This window comes from Nothobranchius furzeri, chromosome 11 (assembly GCF_043380555.1).
Source record: "Nothobranchius furzeri strain GRZ-AD chromosome 11, NfurGRZ-RIMD1, whole genome shotgun sequence".
In the NCBI taxonomy this organism is placed as follows: Eukaryota; Metazoa; Chordata; class Actinopteri; order Cyprinodontiformes; family Nothobranchiidae; genus Nothobranchius; species Nothobranchius furzeri.
In genome coordinates, this window is record NC_091751.1 from 39,137,364 (window position 1) to 39,161,626 (window position 24,263).

General features: G+C 41.3%; 1 protein-coding gene across 1 annotated transcript in view; it reads right to left on the minus strand.

Moving 5' to 3' along the window:
- The window catches only part of LOC107379042 (contactin-associated protein-like 4), a 223,383-nt gene that overhangs the window by 71,677 nt on the left and 127,443 nt on the right, over window positions 1–24,263 (minus strand). Inside the window, exons 6-10 of the mRNA XM_070541544.1 lie at window positions 23,545–23,720; window positions 23,340–23,471; window positions 20,885–21,152; window positions 20,656–20,805; window positions 17,938–18,109 (exon numbers count right to left, since the gene is read on the minus strand). Of these exons, the coding sequence (XP_070397645.1) occupies window positions 17,938–18,109; window positions 20,656–20,805; window positions 20,885–21,152; window positions 23,340–23,471; window positions 23,545–23,720 (898 nt within the window). The remainder of the gene's footprint in view (window positions 1–17,937; window positions 18,110–20,655; window positions 20,806–20,884; window positions 21,153–23,339; window positions 23,472–23,544; window positions 23,721–24,263) is intronic.

Below are 24,263 nucleotides of genomic sequence, written 5' to 3' on the forward strand. Positions count from 1 at the left end.
GCGCATTACCTTGTCCTCCGACGCACTGATCACTGATACAGCCGCCAAACAGCAAGCGCTCCGCTGTTTTTGCAGTCGGTAGATCTTTTAGAACTGCAGTTCAAAGGTAACTCATGAGGTGAATATATATGAACCCAGGTAGCAGTTTTTCTTTAGGATTGAGAGGAGATGCAGGAAGATAATAAACAGACAGGACAGAAAAATAGTCAAATAAAAACAAGTTAGTTTTTGTACCTGCTGTTGCAACAAACAGACACCATTGAAGGTAATCAGAAGTGAGGAACATAAAATGAAATAATTATTTTAATGTTTAGAGCAGCAGGAACTCCAAGAGGCTGCAGGCGCATCAGTGAGTTTGCAGCCGCTGCGCAGGGGGAGGGGGGAGAGGGCTGAAGCAGGAACTACCGTTGTTAAAAGAAATGTGTTTAACTTTGAAAATGTGGGCGCAATTTTAATAGTCAAAAACTCCAGCGAACCATTAGTTCATTTTGCTCAAATAGAAATAGAGGCCTGCCTCTAATACTGGCCCTCCTTCCAATAAAGGCCTGGAGCTTGATGAGCTTAAGTTAAATACAGGCCCGGGCCTGTATTAGAGGATTTACGGTATATATATATATATATATATATATATATATATATATATATATATATATATATATATATATATATATATCAGACGTCACGCTAAACCAGGGGTCGGCAATCTGTTCCCATCAAAGAGCCATTATTACCCGTTTCCCACAGTAAAGAAAACACCGCAGCAGCCGAGGCGTTGTGGGCGGGGCCTACCCTCAGACAGCAGAGCGCTGTTCACAACAGGTGACAGCAGCCGGTACCGGTCGTTCGTGTACGTCAAAGTTATCTTTCATAAGAAGATAATAAATAAAACGATTTATATAAAATGGATCCAGAAGCTGTAGCCCGTCTCTGCCTACAATATTTTGATATTTTTCACCCTGTTGGTGGTTTTACTGAGCAGGTGCCACTTTTGTCATACGTTTCTTTTTAAAACATGTTTAGACTGTTCAGAATACAAATCCAGGCTCTGTCACGTTTGATTGTTGTAATTAAACTTTGTAGGTGGGGAAGGTCAGAAAAGTATCCGATCAATTTGTTTTTCCCTCATTTACAGTGACGGAGATAACGGCGCAGTGCGCCTGGCTCTGGTGTTAATCAAGTTTAACTATATCTATTTTCACAAGAAAACAAAACAGTTAAAAGCAGGGCTTGTGTTGTGTTGATCGGATAGTTCCCTTATTTGGCCGTTTATTTTGACGGAGAAAAAATAGAAAGAATTACCCCGACGCATGCAGACGAACTGACACTTTATTCGTTTCGCAAATCGCAGATGTAGCTAAATCACTCAAGAAAAGATTTCCTTCTGAACATCTGAGCTGGACACTGCTCAGCGCAGCTCACTGTCAGCACGTATGTACGGTGACAAGTGAGCTGAAGATGTGGAGAGGGGCTTGGAGCACGTTGCAGAACCAGAGCGCATGCGCGAAGATTCCTTCCACTGAAGCGAGAGTTTTCCAAACCCGGTCTCTCAGAGAGACTTGTCACTTAGAAAATGTTCCCCGATGATGAAACTTTGGCTGAATTGTGCTTGTTCCTGTCTCCAATGTGGCGTCTGAGAAGAGTCCCAGAATCTCACATCGTTTTCAGCTCAGAAAGCGCCTATATGATTACGCACAAGCGTGACGCGTCAACCCGGTCACACAGTAGATCGGGTTGGAACTGTTCAGGTTTACGCAGACAACCTTTACATTTAGAATTAGTTTACAGATGTAAAATTTATGCAGTAAAATATAAAGCATGTTATTTAAATATCCATTCATTATTTTACAAGCACAGAGAGCCGCATCAGATGGATGGAAGAGCCGCATGCGGCTCCAGAGCCGCGGATTGCCGACCCCTGAGCTAGGGCATGTGCGGAGGACACACACACACACACACGCGCGCACACACACACACACACACACACACACACACACACACACACACACACACACACACACACACACACACACACACACACACACACACACACACAAGCAAAATATACTTGTTTTCAATTACGTTTATTAGTTTATTAGGCCCACTTACATTTTCTTCACAAATGAGTTTTTGGCTACGCTAATGGTGGCTTTTGACAGACTTCTCTGAGCTCCACAGCCATTACACTTTTCACCTCGCGCACCCCCTAGTGGAAGCTCGCGCACCCTGCACCACACTTTGGGAATCCCTGACCTAGAGCATTCTTTGACAAGCTGTAAAGAACCTGCTACACAAAGCTGATGCTGACACAGCAAGATTCCTTAAAAATCCATTCGAGACGCAACTAGTTACAACTGTCATGACCTGGTGACGACTCTGGACTGACCTGGTTGTACTGCGGTTTCCTATGGACTTCGGTACCTTGGGGTCACCCGACCCCTGACATCTCGGATCCAAAAGAGAGTCTCCACTTGGGGTAAGTAGACATGACAGATTGTGTCTGATGCCTTTTTGATAAGAACCAACTTCATAGTTAAAGCAGACCAAATTCTTTTCACCCAGAACTCAAGTCTTCTAGACATGAAGGCTCTGATAACCTAACATTCACACATTGTAACCATACACCACATCCCATCCACCTAGATCCATTCATCACAGGAGTCTTAGTTAAGTTGTCATGTTTTTAATTGTTTGGAAAATAAATTCTTACTTTTTATAAACCTGACTCTTTATTGAATTAAGACGAAGTGTCGTACAATCCCTGAATAAACAAAAAATTCTAAATCTAGTTAAAACATTCAAGACCAATCAGACTGGATTTCCATATTTATACAGAAATTCACATCACATTGGTCAAAGTGTAGTGTAGTATATTAAAGGGACTTTACGGAGTTTTGAATTTTTATGCTTGCGATTGCCCCCTCAGGCCAAAAGCGTAACGCCAGCTTCAATAGTAGGCTCGTGCACGAGGGGCGCATGCTGTACGTGCACACTCCTTAACGAAAATAACAGCTGAGACAGTCCCTTGTGTTTGTGTGTGTGTGTGTAATTAATTAAATAATTTGGTTCTGTACCTTTCTCTTCAGCACAGCTGACAAAGGTTTAAGATGGGTCAGTCCTCCTGCATGCTCAGATCATTCCCTTCCCTTGCTTGAAAAATTGTTCCAAAATGAAAGTTGAACCCACATCTTTTTTATCTGTGAATTCAATGCCGTTCGGCGAGGCTCAAATAAAAATTTGGGCATCTTACTGTAAAAAAAAATACCGTTAATGAAAAAAAGAAACTCTTGACATCCAGAATCAAACCCAGGTCTCCTGTATGAGAGTCCAACGTCTTAATAGGTGAGCTATAGCGCCAGTGGTAAAGGTGTTATCTGTAACATTTATATGTTTGATGACAGCTGAAACAACGTTCAAAGAAAGGTTCGGAGTGAAAATGGCTATTTTGTTGCTAATTTGCAGGAAATATCTACAAGAAAGTTCTACAGAAAGTAACTAAGGGTCCTCAGAAATGTAGCTAGCTTTGTCACTAGGCATTAGGAACAGCGACAAAGACTAAAGCTACGGATAGCAAATGCTACGGGCTATGCCTGAGCGTGAATGCACATGAAGCAGCCTGCTCGACCCGAGCAGCTCTCTTTTTCTGTGATTTTACAGAAAAACAGGCAATCACAGTAAAAATGCCAGGTCTCATTCTACAGGACCAGGGCATTGCAGGAGAATGTATGAAGAAGAAATGTAATATTTCTATATATGTTTTGGCTGTCAAACTTCCATAATGCCCCTTTAAGCTTTAAAAGCACCCAAATATATACAACAATTACGATGTTACACAGGTAAGATTCTCTCCCTCTCTCTCTCAGGCTAGTATACTGCACATTCAACACAAAAAGAATCCTTCACCTCCAGATTGTAAATCACAGGTTTGAAAAATTATGCCCAGCCGTGTTTCTACGCTACAACAGCATGGGATTTATAATAAGAGAGAGAGAGAGGGGGGATCTCACAAAAATATTTGCTAACAAAAACAAGCCAAAGAAGGTGCTCTGCGGCCTGCTGCTGGGATTTTATCACAGAGGAGTAAACACAAAACAACAGGAAGCTTTGTAGGAGAAAGAAGCAGCGTTGGAGACAAAGTTCACCATCAGTGAGGCATCTCAGAGGGAGACAGTCTGTCAAACCAGAACACTCATTACTGAAAAATAAAAAGTTAAGTTAAAAAGCACAAAAACGATGGTTTGAGCTGCTTCTGTCGGCTCTCAAGCCTCTAGATCTGACTGGACAAATTAGGAGGCTTTAAGATGAAGGACATGACGAATGACCTTGATCATCCTCTTCACAACAACAGTCTTTTTCTGATCCGCACGGCTAACCAACATTAGCAAACACAAAACTAGTCATAACTGAGACCGCTAATGAGCTAAGATGTCCTGTCGGGCATGTTTGGGGTAATTATTAGAGTTTTTATGAAGCGAAAGCACATGAAGTTTACCTCAAATCTTATTATGTAACTTTATTTATAATGCATGTTTCAAAGATTAGATCATTAGATCAAGAACAAAGCATCAAATCAGTCATCCCACAGTTGTAATAAATAAAATACAACAAAAAAATGAAATAAAATGGTTAGAAAGTAACATATTAATGCTGAACAATTATCTGAACAGTTACCCTGCGTGTTTGTTGTTTTAATCATTTTAAAATGTTTGAATTGGCATCATTTGCTGCTTTTTCGATTCATTTCCCTGTTTTTCTGATCTGATATGTTGAAATGTATGTGTTGGAGCAGGGGAATGCTCTCCAGGTTCAGAAAGAAAATATGACCCATTACATTTTTTAATTACCCGTCCTCATTAAGGATGACTAGACACTTCTGTTCTTTCAGTGCAAATACTTCAGTTTCCAGAAGCCGTGAACTCAAGCAGGATGCATGTTTTTATTCTTTGTTACTAAAGAAAAAAGTAAACAGGATAGTCAATGGGGAAACCGCAGGTTCCCAGGGATATCCAGGTGCTCCAGGTAAATATCTGACATGTACACCAAAGCCAGATGATGTGCACCATGTTACTGTAATCCCTAATGACTGGTCTCTTTCACCAGGAGTTTGTTGCCCTATATTCGGGAATAGTTTTAGGAATGTGACAAAAGTTTAAAGTGGTGAAATTCCCAGATTTATTTAATTAATTTATCGACTCTTTCCTTTCAGGGATTTAGATTTCTACACACATACATACTCTGAGTCTGTGAGAAGTTCCAGAAAAACAAGTTAAAATCCGGAAGGAATCGGATCACATGACCTGGAGGAGTTGCTGGACATTTTTCTGCTCATCAGAGCTGCTGTAGGAGGTTTTATTTGCACATATATTTATGTTATTGTTAATTTACTTTACATTTGTGTTTTCATGAGTAACTTTAGGTGTCCCTAAAAATTAATCTCATGTTTAAAGGTGAAGTTTGTAAGAATGACATCCTGTTTGGTCCAAAATATGTCTCACTCACTGCCATTCTGTGAGTTTCATGGCTGCAGCCAGTTATGAATCAGCACCAGAAGGTTCTAGATGAAAGCAAGATGAGTCATACACAATAAGTTGATAAATACATTGTCATATCTGGTGTTAGGACTCTTGGGTGTTTTATGGTAAGGAGCACTTACTGCACTTATTACAGTAACATGCCTCCGGCATTACAGGAAGTGTGGTTATTTGTTGTCTCGCTGTTATAGTTCTCAACGCCTCATTAAAGGAAGGAAAATGCCACAACTGGCTCATGAAAAAGTAGCTTGAGATATTTAAATTACTTAACTTCTGGGTAGCTCCTGTTGCTGGCTTTCGTTCTTTAAACAACTCAAACTTTTGCCGGCCGGTGTCGAATTACAACCCACACAGCACAGCAGTTAGCTCGCTGCAGATTCAGCAACCTCACAAACTCAAAAGTAATCAGTAACTACGTCCTTCTGGTTGAGCATGAAATCTGTTTCAATGTTACCTTCCGTCCAACATGATTAAGACATTAGACTATTTTCACAGAAGAATTCTTACATATTGCTCCTTTAAAGAGGTCTCCTACACTCTCCTGCATTAGCTTCTGATAGAAAACAGACGGTGAATCTCTAGCATTAGAAAATTCCTAACAGATCTACGTCACACTGTCACTTAACATTCGTGGACTCGCTCATCTTGACTCACAACGACAACAGCAGAGAACATCTCGGCTAGTAGAAGCTAACCATTAGCATTAGCAACTCCACAACACAGCAGAACTCATCCAGCCTTGTGTTATTTGTGGAAATAAAACATCAACGTTGCAGAGCAAATGGAGTCAGTGGTATGGTCACATTGTTGTTAGCCAATCAGAGGAGAGATGTCCAAATATCAGTTTTACGGCCCCCAGCTCGCCTAGGAGATGATGTTATGAGAGGGCGTAAAGAAAGATGTGTGAATGACCGGACAAACCAAGAATTACTCTCTTAGAGTTTATTAACTAAAATCACTGCTTTATGCAGACTAAAATGATACAAAACCAAAAGACGTCTAACACTGGGGAATTGACAATAATAATACTAAACTCAAAGATCATCCAATACTGGGTAAACAACACTAAGATCATTAAACACAAAACGCCAGAACTAAACCGGGAAAAAGGAAGGAATTAGATGAACACAAAAAGCTCCACCAAAAGGGTGAGCTGAACTCTTTAACGAGTATTCTAATAAACACAAAACGAGCTCTGGAAACTAGGAAGTGTTTTACAATACCACACAGGTAATCAAAAACGAAGACTTTAACGTCTGGTTTTCTAGGAGGGAAAAAAAGAGGAACACTCGCTCTAACACCAGGCCTCTTCTAAGCTTCCCTCCACGAATGACAAAGAGAGCGGCCTTTTATAGGAAGCTCACTGATGGGAAAATTAGCGACACCTGGCTCAGTTGGAGCCAGGTGAGCAGGTAGGGGCGCTGAGGGCGCCTAGTGGCCACAAAACAGACTGCGTCTGTTACAATCAGGAATAAGACTCCAAATCCTGCCGTCTGAAGCTACTTTCTCCTCTGGTTGAGTTCTCTGTGCTGAAACTGGGGCACCAGAGCTTTCCTCGACATTCATTCCTACTAGAGACCACTGCAGATGTATTAAAATATGAGTGAAGGACCTCTTTAAAGTTTTCAGTTCATCTAAAAGGTAAAATTTTCCCAAAACATTGCTTCAGTTCCTCTCAGATCCAGGTTTTCTTTGAGCTCTTCTGACTCTCTGAAGAGGCTCCTTCAGTAATTTCAGCTCCCAGGAGAAATGACTGAAGCTTTGTGAGTTATTTATAGATAAAAATCTTACATCTGTAGCAGTAGGTTGTAGGTGAATGAAAATGATGATGGAAACTAATAGATGCTTTATGGAAAAACACTATTTAGATAAAAGAAAATGACTAAGAAGATCAGATGCTGCTGTGTGAGTTTAGAAAATTCAAATGTAAATGCATTTTTCCATATTCACACTCGCAGACACAACTCCTCTCCAGGTGAATCGCTGGACATGGGCCATGAAAGCTAATGACGGTGTCATTTATTGAACTAAGAATCAAAGATATGTGCAGAACAAAGGGGTAGAAAACGCTGGCAGAAAGCCTCTGAGGGCTAAAGACGGTGCATACAAATCACTTTGCTCCATAAAGCTGCTCACACTCAGCTGTTTCATCATCAGGTCTTACAAGCTTTCAACATCAGAGGCAGAAAATGATGGAAAGAAGCTCAGAAAAGATGGCGGTGTTCGTGTGCTTTGTAGTTAAAGAAACTAATTTTAGATTTCTTCTGACTGCTGTTTCCACTGACGCACCGCAGCGCAGAAAACCTTCAATCAATAAACAAGAAACGGTGAGTCCGACACGACTGAGGATCTAACGGTCCAGGTCTGAATAAATTAACTATGAAGGCTAAAAAGAAATACAACTCTGCCTGTTCCAGAAACATCCATCATGCCTCTGGTGGTCATAAATGGATAAGCTGCTGTTTCTACCTTTTTAAAAATAAATTGCTTTTACTTTTCTTTATTAAAACACAAGTCACAAAAAGATGACATCAACTTCTAGTAATAACATCCAAATGTACCTCCCATCCACACACAAGTTTCTGATGCAAACACCACCATCATGCTCTTTCTCTGTAAGTTGATGTGCAGAACTATGATTGCTTCCAGAATAGAGTAAAACAGAAACATCATTTATTGTCCCTCAGTCGGAGAACTTAGGCTTAACTGCAGCACGGCAGATTCACAAGAAGCACTAAAAAAATGCGTACATAAAGACATTGTTGACTTCGGTCGTTGAAAGTGTACTTTAGGTTTGGTGCAGGTGCCTTGCTGTGATTGGTGGGAGGAGGAAACGAGGACTGGCCACCCACTGGAGGGGGAGGAGATCTTGGGAAGATATCGTTGTGATTGGAGGACCGGGATGATGACAGGTTTCCCGTGGGAGGAGGAGATCCTAATTTTTGTGAAACTTGTCCTAATTTTGTTGTCTAACTCCATCAGTCCTTGGATGATGGGCGAGGACGTCCTGCAGCTGCAGCCAAGATTCAAACCCACAACCTTCTTGCTCCGATGCAACAGCGCTACCAACTGTGCCATCCTGGTCCCTGCCATTCTGAATTCTTGCTACCATTCTGAGAAACTAAAGTCGTCATTGGCATGTTTTTACTGTGTGGGCATCGGAACGAGCCCCCACACCGTGAGAACAAACATCTCAGCTCTAAAGCCGATCTTCATCCGCATATGTCACGTGATCAGGAAGCAGAAAATCCATGTGTTAGGAGATCATTTTGGGCCACTGTATGGAGCTAGGATTGGGACAATACTCAATGTAACTTGTACCAAGTTTTATAACTTGGAACATGTTTCATGACATGTAACTTTGGATTCGTAACTTGTAACTTTAGTTTTCTAACTTGTAATTCTCAATTTGTACTTGTATTTCTTGTTTTGTAACAGGAAATTTTCATTTTTTACATGTATTTTTCATTTTGTAAAATCAAACTTTATTTTGTACATTTACTACTCATTTTGTAACATCAAATATTCATTCAGAAACATGAACATTTCGGTTTTTACCTAGCAAACTCCCAAAATAAAAAAATCTATGTACATGTTTGAAATCAAAACTCTCAAAACACACATTTCATTCTACAGGTACAAACCTCAAATCTACAGTGTTACACATGATTTTGTCTCAATTCTAGCTTCGGTGGGAGGAACTTGGGTGGAACCAATGAGAGCATGAGTCTTAGCTACCATTCACGTTTCTCGAATTCCTGTCCAATCATTGGGAGAGGAGGGCAGGGTTCTGTCAGAGCTGTAGAAAGAGAGAGTTATGACACTCTTTGAACTCGCTGACTCGCAGTCACGTGGTTCATGGAGCTCTCAGTTCCAAACAACCCAGCGCCGTAAGTCAGTTTGAACGGCGTATGGTGGGACAAAGCACAAAAATTTTGTATAATCACATTTCCCCTGGCGATTTGTGGCAGTTACTGAATATTACATATTATATATATTATGTCCTAACTCCTTCACAAAGTAGCCTATTTATATTTTTCCAAGCATTTGTAGGAAGACAAACATCCGTGACATTCATCTACATTACAGGAACACAACAGTCCTAACACACTGTAGAACACATTTAGACCACATACAATTACTATAATATAGTATAGCAATAAATTTGATGTAGTAATGCAACACACTGCTCTACTATAAGCATTTAATAATTTCATGATCTATTATGTTCAGTAGAATACATTTTACAATCACTTTATATTTTTATGTGAAGACAGTACATGCATTACCCAATTTATCTGGCTTCTATAGCAACCAATTAAAAATAAATTTTCAATAAAACTGTATGGTCAATCACAGTAGATAAAAAAGTGTGTTATTTGTGAAACAATGAATACCAAACTTGTACAACATGTATAATAGCATTTTTAATAAAGCATTTTACCTGCTTGTGGAACGACGAGCACTTCTAATGGAGCTTACACATTAGCGTGGGCACGGTCGAGGTTTGGTTGGACAGGATGGCGTGAGTTCGGTCTCGAACGGGCGGTGTAGTGTTCACTATAAATCAGAGGGACTTCTCAGGAATGCGGATAATGCGGGCAGTACTTAATACACGCGGGAAAGTCTGCGTGTCCTCCATTCAGGGGCGCCGTAAAGCAGTGAAAGATTAGGAAGATTAGGAAGGGCCCACAGCTGTCAGGGGCCCAAAAAAGTTTCAAAGTCGAATAAAAAAAATTAAGTTTAAAAATCACAAGTACTTTACTTTGCAGTATTTTTTTTTCTCATTTAAGACATTAAACAATATTTTAGTCTTTATGAAATGCATATTTATTCGGAGGTCCCTACTTTATTTTGACTAATTAATTTACCCCCCCCCCAACGGCATAAAATGGTACAGTCCACCTGGCCGAGGGGCGCGTAGCAGGCAGACAGCAGAGTGCGTCAAGGCTGCAGTAAAATTATGTCTGCAAAATCAAAGTCTGGGTCACAGAAAAGGAAAGAAAGAAAGGAGACAGAGGACAGGCAGAAGAGAGGGCATCAGTATGTCACACAGTTTTTCTCAAAGAAAGGTGGGTTTAGTTAGTGGTTAATTCAACCTGTTTGCTAGCTTTGATATCCACAGTGAGAGGAACTATGTTTCATCTAATTATGGTAAATGGGTTGTTGTCCTTGTCCCTACCAGAATCAGCAGCTGATGATATGTCAGCAGGTGTCCCCTCACAACCCAATAAACCTCAAGAAGGTGAGCAATGTAGCATGTTAGCTAGCCGCCTCATTTAAGGGGGTCTGACATTTATCCTTGTTTGAACGAGGTGAAACGACCAGCTGTGCCTCCATGCTGTGAACCTGTTTCCGGCTTCACAGACAATCATGTGAACAATGCAGCTAACGGCCCAGATGAAGCCATCTGAGATCTGCAGCATCTGTGCTGAAAGGCAGCTGAGTCTTGGGAATGCGCTAAAGCTACAGCTTTGGGAATGCGCTAATCTGCAATTTGGGTCCTAACAATCCTCTCAACGTGACATTTCTCTTCAGCACAGCCGACAAAGGTTTATGATGGGTCAGTCCTCCTGCATGCTCAAATAATTCCCTTCCCTTGCTTGAAAAATTGTTCCAAAATGAAAGTGGAACGCACATCTTTTTTATCTGTGAATTCAATGCTGTTCGGCGAGTCTCAAATAAAAATTTGGGCATCTTACTGTAAAAAAAAAATACCATTAACGTAAAAAAGAAACTCTAAATAAACTGTGTTCACATCCAGAATCAATCCCAGGTCTTCTGCACGAGAGTTAGACATCTTAGAAGGTGAGCTCCACATCAGTAACATTCACAGCATCTGTAACTTTTATATCCTTGATAACACCTGAAACAACGTCAAACCAAAGAACGGTTCGGAGCGAAAATGGCTATTTTGTTGCTAATTTGCAGTAAATATCTAGAAGAAAGTTCTACAGAAAGTAGCTAAGGGTCGTCAGAAATGTAGCTAGGTTCATCACTAGGCGTTAGGAACAGCGACAAAGTCGCTGAGTTGGCAGTACCTCTCTCTCTGCTGCTAAATCTACTGATAGCAAATTCTACGGGCAATGCCTGAGCGTGAACGCGCATGAAGCAGCCTGCTTGACCCGAGCAGCTCTCTTTTTCTGTGATTTTACAGAAAAACAGGCAATCACAGTAAAAATGCCAGGGCTCATTCTACAGGACCAGGGCATTGCAGGAGAATTTATGAAGAAGAAATTTATTATTTCTATACATGTTTTGGCTGTCAAACTTCCATAATGCCCCTTTAACGAAGGTCACTGGCTTGAGTTTAAGTGATGATTTTCTGTCCACCGATGTAGCTGGAAAAGTGTCTAACTGCCCACATGGTGGAAAGCAAAGCTTTTTCACAGTCAGTGTATTGCAACTCACGCCTGTTGCAGTCATATACTTGATAGATAACAGCACTCAAGCTGTTAGATGAGAACCCGACCTCAAGGTGGAACCCACCGCAATGCAGTGAAGGTCAAGGTCAGGAGGCAAAACAAAGGACGGGGGTCTTCAACACCCGCCCAAAGTTCCGCCCTTTCCAGACCCATAAAAGCTTCAAGGCACTTCAAAAGGTCAACGCCAAGGATCGAAGGCATGGCACCGTGCTCACAGACGTACACAGGGTGTGTCAACGTCATAGGACCGATCTTGAAGTGGAGAAGAGACCTGGATGACAAGATCATGTTACAAGGAGAGAAAACACGGACAGTTACTGCGCAAGAGGTGAGTTCTGGAGGCCTGACTCCTCCTCCAGCAGCAAGACAGAGGCGGTTGAAAATAGAATGGCACATGAGGGTGTAGTCTGAACATGTGTCCAGGAGAGCATTGCAGGGGAGCACCTGTTCCATTGTCACCGACACTATGGGTTTACCAGCTCTCCCATGAGACCAGAGGTGTCCCCAGAACACTTTGACGGATTCAACACCATACCATTTTCAGCATGCCAATCTTTACAGAAAACAAAAAAGCCCTAAAAAACTGCACATAAAATATAATAAGAAAAAATATTCACTTATCACTTAGAGCAGTGGTTCCCAAACTTTTCAGTCTGACCAACAGATGTTCCTTCTTACTTTTACGTTATTTAGAAATGTTCATTATATTTTGAAAGTTTGTATTTATATAGAAATATATAAATCTCTTTTTAAATTTTATATTTGACTTTTTTATGATTATGTGGCACACTTGACTTCCATACATAACACATCGGCATCTGCCTCTTTTTACGGCTTTTTTTGTTTTTGTTTTTTACATTGTTGCTACGTCTATCACGTTAGCGGTGTTTTTACCATCATTTCTACATCCATCACGTCCCAGAGAAGGTTAAACCAACATCAAACCCAACGTTTGGAGCTTGTAAACTCCACACATCTCTCGAGCAGCACCAGCTGTCTGATGCTGCAGCAGCGTCAATCTTCCCGGCTGGATGAGTGAATTTCTTCATCAGAGTCAATATTCTGCTTCATAATCAGAGTCAGTCATGACCAGACAAAGTGATCAAACAGCAAAGACCAGACCTGCCGGCAATTATACGTTTTATCTAATATTTGCGCTCTTCATGTTGCGCGCATCTCCTCCTCTCCCCGACTGGGAGCCTCACGGCGGGAGGCGTTTTTCAAACTCTAAAAACTCCCAAACTTTGCTCAGCCTGAAGGTTACACATCTCCACTATCTTCTGATGTAAAGTAGTAACTTCATGAGGGATCATATTTGTAGATGAGACTTGTTAAAGTCAGCAATGAGGCTTTGGCGCTTTTAACGAGTAAGTCCCAACACTGATAACAAAGTACTGAATCTATAACCAACATCCATAAACAGACAGATCGGTCCCGCCTACTTACACTGTTGGTCTTTTTTAAATATGCAGTAATCGCTGCTTGCCTTTTCCGCTTCATCCTGCATCCTAGCCTTTGGAGTCAGTGTTTGTTTACGTCATGCTGCATTCTATGTAATTGGAAAAATGAGCTTCAAGCGCTTAACCTCCGATTTTGTTTTCCTTCTGGCCTTAGTTGGGGGGGACGGATCGGGGTCGATCTGAATCTGGGGGGGACAGATCCCCCCCGTCCCCCACCCTATCTGCGCGCCTGGTGTGATGTATGGTAATTGAATGGTGTGTGTTTATCAGAACCTTGTATCTAGAAGAACTGAGTTCTGGGTGTGAAAAGAATTTGGTTTGCATTAAACTATGAAGTTGGTTCTTATCAAAACGGCATCAGACACAATTATGTGTGTCTACCTCACCCTTTCTTTGGAGACCCTCTTCGCAGATCCGGAGGTCAGGGAGGTCGCATGACCTCTGGGTACCGAGGTTCGGTAGATTAACCACAGCACCAACGCTCCAGTCCAGAGATGTCGCCAGGCACACAGGTTGGAACTAGTTTGCGTCTAGAGCAGCTGTTTCTGAATAGCTGAAGGAAATGTTTTGCTGTGTCAGCTGTAGGCAGCTTTTAGCTTGTCAAAAGCCTGTCAAGAGATGTGGTGGCTAGAGAGTTTTCCTCCGATGGCCAGTCTGATTTAGCTCAACTAACAGGATGCTGAATCTCACTGATTGTTGGAACGCTGGAATGATGAATCACTCCGCATTTACTTGGCCAGTCAGGACGTGCCATGTTAGGAGGTGTTAACAAAAAAAATCTCAGAACATCATACCTTCTTTCAGATACAGGATGGTCTGATTTGTGAAATGATTTGTAAAATGTATTTACTTTGACAACGTGGACGGGAGGTGAAGTTGGAAGCTAACACCAACAATGCACGCCTAACACACCCGTAGCTGCTGATAGTGAAACACCCAAAGCCAAGTCCATAGGATCTGGTGTGAACTGCCACAATATTAATAACAGTGGAACGGCACAGCGTGGTCCTTCTTTGACCAACCTCCTCACTTACTGTGCCAACACGATACAAGTAACACCACACTGGCAACACTCAATGGAGTAATAACTAAAAACATTTCCCCACAATAAACATGCATAAACACCCTCAAATAGAACAAAATAACTAAAAACACGACTACCCACAATGCACCTTACCCACCAGTTCTTTATTAATTTTGAAATCCACCAAAATTGCTTGTTTGTGGTTCTTTTTCCTACAGATAAACATATCTATCTATCATATCATCTATCTATCTATCTATCTATCTATCTATCTATCTATCTATCTATCTATCTATCTATCTATCTATCTATCTATCTATCTATCTATCTATCTATCAATCTATCAATCTATCTATCTATCTATCTATCTATCTATCTATCTATCTATCTATCTATCTATCTATCTATCTATCTATCTATCTATCTATCTATCTATCTATCTATCTATCTATCTATCTATCTATCTATCTATCTATCTATCTATCTATCTATCTATCTATCTATCTATCTATCTATCTATCTATCTATCTATCTATCTATCTATCTATCTATCTATCTATCTATCTATCATCTATCTATCTATCATCTATCTATCTATCTATCTATCTATCATCTATCTATCTATCTATCTATCTATCTATCTATCTATCTATCTATCTATCTATCTATCTATCTATCTATCTATCTATCTATCTATCTATCTATCTATCTATCTATCTATCTATCTATCTATCTATAGATATATAGATATAGATATATAAGTTTCTTCAACAGACACACTTAAAGTTGATGTAAAGATGAATAGAATGAAACAGATACATAAAATAATACATTCATCATTTTTTGTTATTACTCATTCAAGTTAAGTTGTTCTTTATTAATTTTTTAAAGTTAAGATTACTAAAAGAGGAATTGTGTAGTTTGTATCATTAATCTTTGGAAATATCCATCAAAATGTTGTTAAAAATTAATTAAATGATGCCCAGTTGTTGAAAAATATGGGTGGCTTCTTAACAAATAACCATAAAAATCAGGTCTAAAATACATGGGAGTGGGTCTAAGTCTCAGGGCAACGCCATATAGAGCTCCGGGAGTTGACGTCACGTTTCCCGGCATGCAACAGTTCAAATCGAAACGGCGCCATTTGGCAGGCAGAAGCCGGAAGCTGGACTATTTGTTATTGTCAGAAAACTCAATCAAATGGGAAATATGGTAGATTCCTGTTGTGCCCCAGGATGCAGAACAGACGCGGACGACATAAGGAATGAGCCATCTACAGGATTCCCCAAGATCCGGAGCGCCGCAAACGTTGGATCATTGTAATAAAACGCACTAGTGACCGGATAAAATGAAACTGTGGGATCCCGAGAGTAAAGGTTTTCACTTATGCAGCGACCACTTCATATCAGGTACTTAAACCAACGTTTCATCAACTGTGTATGGTGTTTATTTTAAATGCTTTTATTACGATTCTTAGTGGGCTTCCTAAACTTATTTTGGCGTGGCTTTTTCTGTCTTATTACTCATAGCAACAAGTAAACATCACGTAAAACGTTGCCTCGTGAGTTTTGCGTGCTGCCGTTTACGTGTTTTATGATCACAGCAATTAACCGGCTAAGTTGTATTTAATTTTTAAGCAATGGTTGATCAATTGTCAGATCACACATAAAAAGCACTTTGGATTGCTATTATCTGTGTCACCAAGACAGATTTCAGACAGATCATGAGACGCTCCTGCCTGACATATTTATTTTATTCACGGAAAAAAATCAAACTAGTGATTTTTCTTGGCGTTCAGTTTATACATTCAAACAGCACAGCACTCTATTTAAACTACTTACGTGTAAATCTGTTATTTGTCCATCCATCCATCCATTTTCATCCGCGTATCCGGAGTCGGGTTGCGGGGGCTGTAGCGTCGAGAGTCCCTGACTTCCCTCTCCCCAGCCGCCGGAGCCAGCTCCTCTGGGTAAATCCCAAGGGGTTCCCCGGCCAGGTCCAGTAAGAAGTCCGCTCCGACAGCTTCTGGCGTCGGAGCGGGCAGTAGCGTCGAGAGTCCCAGACCTCTCCCCAGCTCCTCCGGCCGGGGGAATCCCAAGGGGTTCCCCGGCCAGGTCCAGTAAGAAGTCCGCTCCGACAGTTTCTGGCGTTTTTAAAAAGTATCCCAGGGGCACGGTAAGGTTTAGTCTATTTAATTTCTGACTATATAAAATGATTTCTTCGGTTTTAAAGTGTGAAGTAAACTCCGACGAAGTAAAATCCAAGCAGATCCCGTTCACGTTCATAGTTACATCCGTGTTTGTTTACCTTTTTTTTCCTGCCAAAATGGCGTCTACTAACTCAGAGTCACTTGGGGTCCGGAGCTCTATTAAATGCCATGTTTCCTTCTACAGGAGCCCTTGAGGACAAAATGCATTTACTGATTTGTAACAAGCGGTTGTTAAACTTTCACCATTCATAAATGTTGTGGTTTTACACATTTCCCTCTTCACTTGTTGCCAGTGATGAAAGGGAGTCTGAAGTGCTTGTCATTTTGCTGAAGTTTTCACTCCCCAGGGCTTTTTGACCCCAATGGGGATCCGTTTGTAAGGTCTTACTCTAACACAAAAATACAGCTTGCTTTGCAACAATTTAGGCATCTACTGCCCCTATCGCCAGGAAAAATACACACTGTCACTTTAACCCTTTGATGCATAATGGTCACTACAGTGGACAGGTACTCAAAATTGTTATTTATTTATTTTTGCTATTAAGCACAGCTGTTGAAGACTTTATTGCATGTGAGCCCCTCCATTTGAGCTTCAGCAAGTCAAGCCAACATATTTCATGTTCAGAATGCACACTGTCAACTGAGATGGACATGTAATAAATTATTTGTAAATTAACAAAATGTTACAAAAATATTTGTTGAAATTTGTTTCATTCACACCTAAAGATGAATGAAAAAAAATTGTTTAAAAAATCATGGTTGAAGATTTCATAATTCATGCATCAAAGGGTTAAAACAAGATAAAGTTAACAGATTAGAGTTCTAAAAACTATTTTAAAGTTATGTGTTTCACCTACTCAAAAAAAAGTGATTATTTTCTACATTTGGGTTTACAGAAAAAGACGGTAAACTAATAACATGGTGGAACAACAGTTGCTGATGCAGCTGTATTTTTGCTTACATTGTACCTTTATTATTTTCACGTCCTGTCGAGCAGAGAGCAAACATTTTTCTACAATTTTTTTTTGCAAAACAGCAGGCAGTCGTGAGCGTGAGTAACTCATCTCACCAGAAAAAAGAACAGAAGCCTGTGCCAAATGTTCTTCAGCAAAATGAACACTCTCAGAATCCCATAAACACATTTCCTAGAAAAATCATTGCTGCAAGCGCTGAGAACAAAATGTGTTCAGTGAAAAACTGCAGATAATAAAGAGGAATGCTGATCTGAGTCACACAGCAGTTTGTGAATCAGCAGCTGTTGTGTGATTATGGTTTAACACATGGCTCTGACCTGTCGATGATTCCACACATGTCCATCTGCAGTTGGCTATAGTTTCCCACAAGTCTTTGCTGCACCATAATCATATCAACTGGCTGGTTGTCCAAGGCGAGAAGACGCATGCATCCCTGGAAAATGTTGAAGGGGTTTTCACATTCCTGACTGTCGTCCTCAGCGGGACAACCTTGAAAAATAAGAAGACAAGGATTGCATCAGTAAACGTCTGGGGGAGCACATCTGAACTTCAGCTGCTAAACAGGAGCATGCACCAAACACGCTTTTGTAAAGTTTTTAAACTTTTTGTGGTTGTTGAAAGACTAATAAGCAGATTAAAGCTATGTTTTATTAAGCCGTGCAGCTGAAATCACACTAAAATGCACCTGAATGATTGAAGCTATGCTTGTGTAGATTGTGAAATGTAAAAGCAGAGAGACCGTATAAAGCTGAATAAATCTGCATGTTCTAAATGATAAAGCGCCTAAAGCAGTTAAAAAAAAATCTGGACCAAAGTTCTGCTGATCAGGGAGAAACCCAACGAGACGGCAGATTAGGTAATGAGAAATGAAACGAGGAAAGAAAAGAGGGAACAAAAGGCCAGTGAGACAAAAGGGAGATAAAAGAAAAGAGGAAGATAAAGGAAAGGGCCACAAAATAAAGATAAAAGAGGAAAGATACCAAAGTTTACAGCTAATTATAGAACTGCCACCAGATGAAGGAGCCTTTTAAATATTAATAATTTACTACATGGCTGACTTGCATGAGTGAGCCATATCATTATGACCACAGATTAATGAATTATTTAGCATGATCTTGTTACGGTGGCACCTGGCTGGTATGGAAGAAGCTTCCTGTGTATAAGAACGTGGGTCTTCGTTATTTCTTTATTTTTTCATGCTCAGATGTGGCCGGACCAGGGAGTAGGCTCTAAGATGAGCTGTATTTCTCCAGTGGATGTGAGTTCATTAAACAGAACATTTATTAGAATACATTTTGGTAGCAGAGTGTAACAGCTCAGTTATGAATCTGTTCAAGTTCAACCATCTTTGGGCGATTCCACAGACACTTCCTCCCAGGACAGAAGAACCCATCACTCTGTCTTGGTGCAGAAGGTCACAAAACCTTAGGTGTCAGAACAATATAACCTAGGAAAATCAAACCAAGGAGATGCAGATAAGTTTGGTTTCCATGTTTAGAAACTAAAATGATTTCCAAATCTTTTTCTGACCTAAATCAGAAGGATCTGTATATCATTAGAATATTATGATGCAACTTCATGATAAACTAAATATCACAAATACAAACATATGTATAATACAAACACTCATAATACTGTGGGTTTTAAGTACTTTTAAAGACACTATCCATCCATTCATTCTCATCTGCTTATCGGGGATCGGGTCACGGGGCAACAGCCTAAACAGAGAGATCCAGACTTCCCTCTCCCCAGCCACTTGGACCAGCTCGTGTGGGGAATCCCAAGACGTTCCCTGGTCAGCCAGGAGACATAGTCCCTCCAGCGTGTCCTGGGTCTTCCCTTGGCTCTCCTCCCAGCTGGATGTGTCCAACCCTGCTCTGCTGAGAAGGTCATTGGCAGCAAACTCCCCTCCATACAGAACCTGAACACCTCCAGGACAGTGAGGCATGCAGGTTGGATCACAGCAGACGTGTCCCAACCTGGACACAGTTTCTTTGACTCGTTCCCATCTGACAGGAGTTTTCGATCCATTTAGACCAGAACCTCTCGCCACAAAACAGTTTCTTCCCCTCTGCAGTCGGACTTGTGAATGACAATCGCAGACCTGCTCACTCCAGCTGCTTTGTTCCAGCCACCCGACTCTGTGTTGTGGTGGCACCTGAACTGACCCGCTCTGATCAAAACTCACGATTCAGTCACTTCTATGATGTTTTTAATGTTTAAATGGTGTTATCCTGTTTAGTTTGTGTGTTGTTTCATAGTGACTGCACCGTGCGTAATGGATGCTTGTTAAGACTAACTAGTGCCTGTTGGTCTCTGTGTTCAGTGATAGATGTTACTGGTTTATGTGAATAGATGCCACTGGATGTCATAAAACCTGTTTATTAGTTTTAGATCCACACATAGTAACACACTGTATTCTCTTTTACCCCACTACTTCAGACCACACACATTCTAGTCTACACTCTAGTTGACACGTGTTCTTAAGACAAAATTGATTCTGAATCGAATCGTCGTTCGTCGTCGATGAAAATCAAATCAAATTGAATCGTGAGTTTTGATCAGATTCACATCCCTGCCAGACTCCCTGCGGAGAACACTCATTTCAGTCACTTATGTCCGTGATCCCGTTCTTTCGGTCACTACCCAAAGCCCGTGACCATAGTTGAGGGTAGGAACGTAGATCGACCGGTAAATCGAAAGCTTTGCTTTCCCGCTCGGCTCTCTCTTCACCACAACAGATCGGTCGCATCACTGCAGACGCAGCACCAATCTGCCTGTCAATCTCACGCTCCACCTCTCCTTCACTCGTGAACAAGACCCAGAGATACTTAAACTCCTTGACTCGGGGCAGGACCTGGAGAAGGCATTCATCCCTTTTCTGATTCAAGACCGTGGTCCCTGGGGCTTTGCCACAAAGAAGCTTTTTGACCACCACAGTGACCTCAGCCCCAGAAATTGTAGAACCCATCCCAAAGTCCCCTTTCAAAGACACAAATGAATTTGTAATGTAAACGACCGTGTTTGAGTTTCACCTCCAAAGAAGACTTGACTTGATATGGAAACAGGAAATGATGGTGAAGCGTGAGCAACACCACCTTCTTGTCCATCCACGGACAGAGTTAGATGACCGCGTCTGGAGGTAAGATCCACTGAGTGCCACTGACCATCATTAAGAGCCAAACCTGAGTAAAACAGAAATAATACATGTAGATTATTAAATTACATTCACCGTAGATTAAAGGTTAATCTTCATAAACAGACCTGCACTGAGCTCCAGCAGAGCCCGCCCTCCTTTATGGATCTGCATCGTGAGCCTCGCCTCACTCAGGTACAACCAGGCCACACCCCCTTGTCGAGGAAGGTCGAAGGTTAGCAGAAGCCCAGCCTTGTTCCAGGTCCTGAACTGAAACCCTACAGACACACCCCCTGACGTGGATGGTGTCGTCCACGGCAACTGGAGGAAGCTGTGGGGGCCGGGGAACGTCACGGCAACAGAAACGGGCTCAGCGCAAGAAAAGGTCACTTTGCCCTGAGAGGACGAGTCAGGACAGAAAAATGATTACTGGAGAGATAAAGCAACAGAAAACATGAATATTAATCAGGTGCAGAGGGCGTGTCGATGCAACTTGGTGTTGCTGTGATCTCATCAGCAAGTCTCCTTGAGGACAAAAGCAATGAGCACAAACTAAAGTCACTCATCTGAGAGCTGTGGGGGAGGGTGTGAGCATGAGCATTACTCTACAGCCGTTTCATTGCCAACTGTTGTTTTGAAGGGAGGTAATGACACAGCATCCATTGCTAAAGATGCAGCAGTAATATATCACGGCAGTGGCTCTCTACTGGGAATATCAGGCCACTATCTTTATAAAGCTCTGGAAACAGAGATGACATCTAAAAGCCCTTTGTAGAGCTGTTAAAGTGATACATGAAAGTATAAGGTGGAGAATGCAAGATATGAAGTAACAACCGGGCCATAAATGTCCACAAAACCAATTCACCACATGCACACCCAAATTCCCCCCACACAACAAGGCTCACCGCCATCATCAAAGGTTCTGCATGATTTTGGGTTTCAGGAATGATTAAAATGAAGATTATAGAGTTAATAAACTCAAAAATAGTCCCAGAACCCCAGATGTCAACCGATAGAGTTTTTCCTTTTGCCGACACTGATGCCGATATGTAAGCGACCTGGTCAGCCAAGGGCCAATATCTACTGACAATTTTTATGGACCAATTTTTATGGACAACATCAAGAAAATTTCCACCTTATTTTTATGTTAAAATCGGGTGATGCACAAAATTTCTGAAGCCGGATCAGTTTCTGAACTCTGAATTTAACTAAATGTTAAATCTTAACTTTGTGCGCTGCTCAGTGTTAAAGTCAGACACCTAAATAAAGTTAATTTAGAGTATTTATTATGCAGATGTTGTTGCTGAACATAAAAATACATTTAAATAAAATTCTGCACCGGGTTGCTCAAGGATGCACCTGACTTTAAATCGGCTTCACTAAAGATAAATATCAGCTGATGCTGATGTATAAAAACAGTAAACATCGACCCGTTGTATTGGCCGACTGATATATCGGTCTACCCCTAATTCTGGGCCTCTCTGACCTTTTGTTTCTAAATATTAATGTTGATAGAAACTATAATAAATCACAGTAACATCACTGCAGAACATTGTTTTTTCTTCTAGTAACATAGAACTGTTGTTGTACTTTTAGTAAAACACTTTCAAAGCATTCCTAATAGTAAACTTATTATCTAAAGACCAGAGATGTTTGTTTTTGATAAAAACGAAACAAGCAGGAGAAGAAATCAACAAAACTACTGCCTTGACAAAAACAAGGCAGGCGTGTCAGGAATTCCCATTCATCTCCTCTTCCAGAAGTGGGTTTATCAGCAGAGCAACTGTCAATAGGAGGTAACATCTCTGTCGGTGCAAGCAGAACACAGAACCCAAAGAGTGGAGAAGATGGAGCTACACAGCTAGAGGTGGACAAAAAACGCCCAGACCATCTTTCAGGATAACTATTGCAGGAACTTCAGCGGTGAGACAAAGAGCAGTGAGCACTCCTTCAGCAGGAACAGAAATCAAAAACTCATTTTTCTCATTTCTGAAGTAAAAATAAAAAGATGTCTGGAAAAAGTCACTTATTGATTCGGAGCTCCCATCATCTAAGAAAGTGTCTCAGTCTGCTTCACCTAGAAGATCTGTGGGAGAAAACATTTCCCTCTCTCTCTGCCACTTCTGTTCCTGCCGGGTTCATCTTTAAATCTGATGTGAGATTAATCTGAGCCGATGCTAGAAGAGGGCAAATCACTCACCTGCTAATAACTGGCTAATAATTAGCTCCATCTGTGTTTTGAATATGACACTGAGAAGAAGCAGAGGTGAATCTGAGGAGGTGTTTATTTTAACTTCTTGTGTTCAGGGTGTTTTTATTTGTTTGTATTCTTGTCATCTTTTGCTTTTCTTCTTTAGCTCCTAGTTCTTGTCCATTATTTCTGGTTTCCATGGTTACTCAGCATCTCACCTGTGTTGCATCTGTAATTATCTCAGCTCTTCATTGTCAGCTGCCTTGTACATTTAGTCCTCAGTTGCCTAACACAACCATCAACTCCTGCACCCTTCCCGGTGTTATGTGGGTTTTTTAAGTGGCGCCCCCTAGCGGTGCTCCAAGTAACCGAGTTTTCCTGGAGACTCGTACCTGTACTGTAGCTTGATGGTCGCCACGTTTAGCCAGTTCTATCAGGTTGATGTTGTTGTGCAGCAGGTTTTCCAGGCAGCCATGAAAACTTTTCTTAGAGGCGGCCGGATTCGGGATTGCTCCCACATTCAGCTGAACGGAAATTAAAGCACAAGATGAGAAAATCCGGTTTTATCGTCATAACAGCACACGAGTTTCTGCAGACCTGTTGGAAGACCCAGAGGTGAAACTCTTCTGGGATGTGAACTGTCTCCGTGTGTTTGTCCACAGTCAGGTTGAGTTGGCCGTTTCTCTGCTCCAGTACGATGTGGTGCCAGTGTTGGTCGTCCAAGAGGCTACCAAGGGAGGCGAGCTCCCGCACATCAGAGGATGAACTGCTGCCTGGGAAAAACGACGGAGAAGGCGATGAAAGATGTTAGTAACAAAATGTAAAGAAAAAGGAGGAATAACATTCCAGGAGAAAGGAAAAATGAATGGGATGAATAGGAGGAAGGTGAGGAGCTGCTGGAAGATGAAAGGATGAAGATGGATGGAAGTACAGAAGATGATAACGCTGACAGAGGTATGAAAAACGTTCCAAAAACTCATCAGATGGTGAGAAATGGACATTTTTATCAACACAGTTTAATGTGAAAAGTCCAAGAAGACGATAAAATCTGGAGGCTTTTATTATTGTAGAAAGTCAGTCTGGTGGTGTAAAGTTCAGATTTCCTCTTTTATTTACAACTTTCTTTTTTATTTATGCAAGCTGTTTAATTTCATCTCTCTCTCTCTGTGGAGCGGCCCTGATCTGACAGCCGGCTGTTTGTTATCTGACCTGTAAGTTTGTTGTCTCCTCGTTATCTGACCTGCTCGTCTGCTTCTGTCTGACAGTCTGACCCGGTGTCAGAGCAACGCCAACCCGAAGACAGCTACAGCACACCA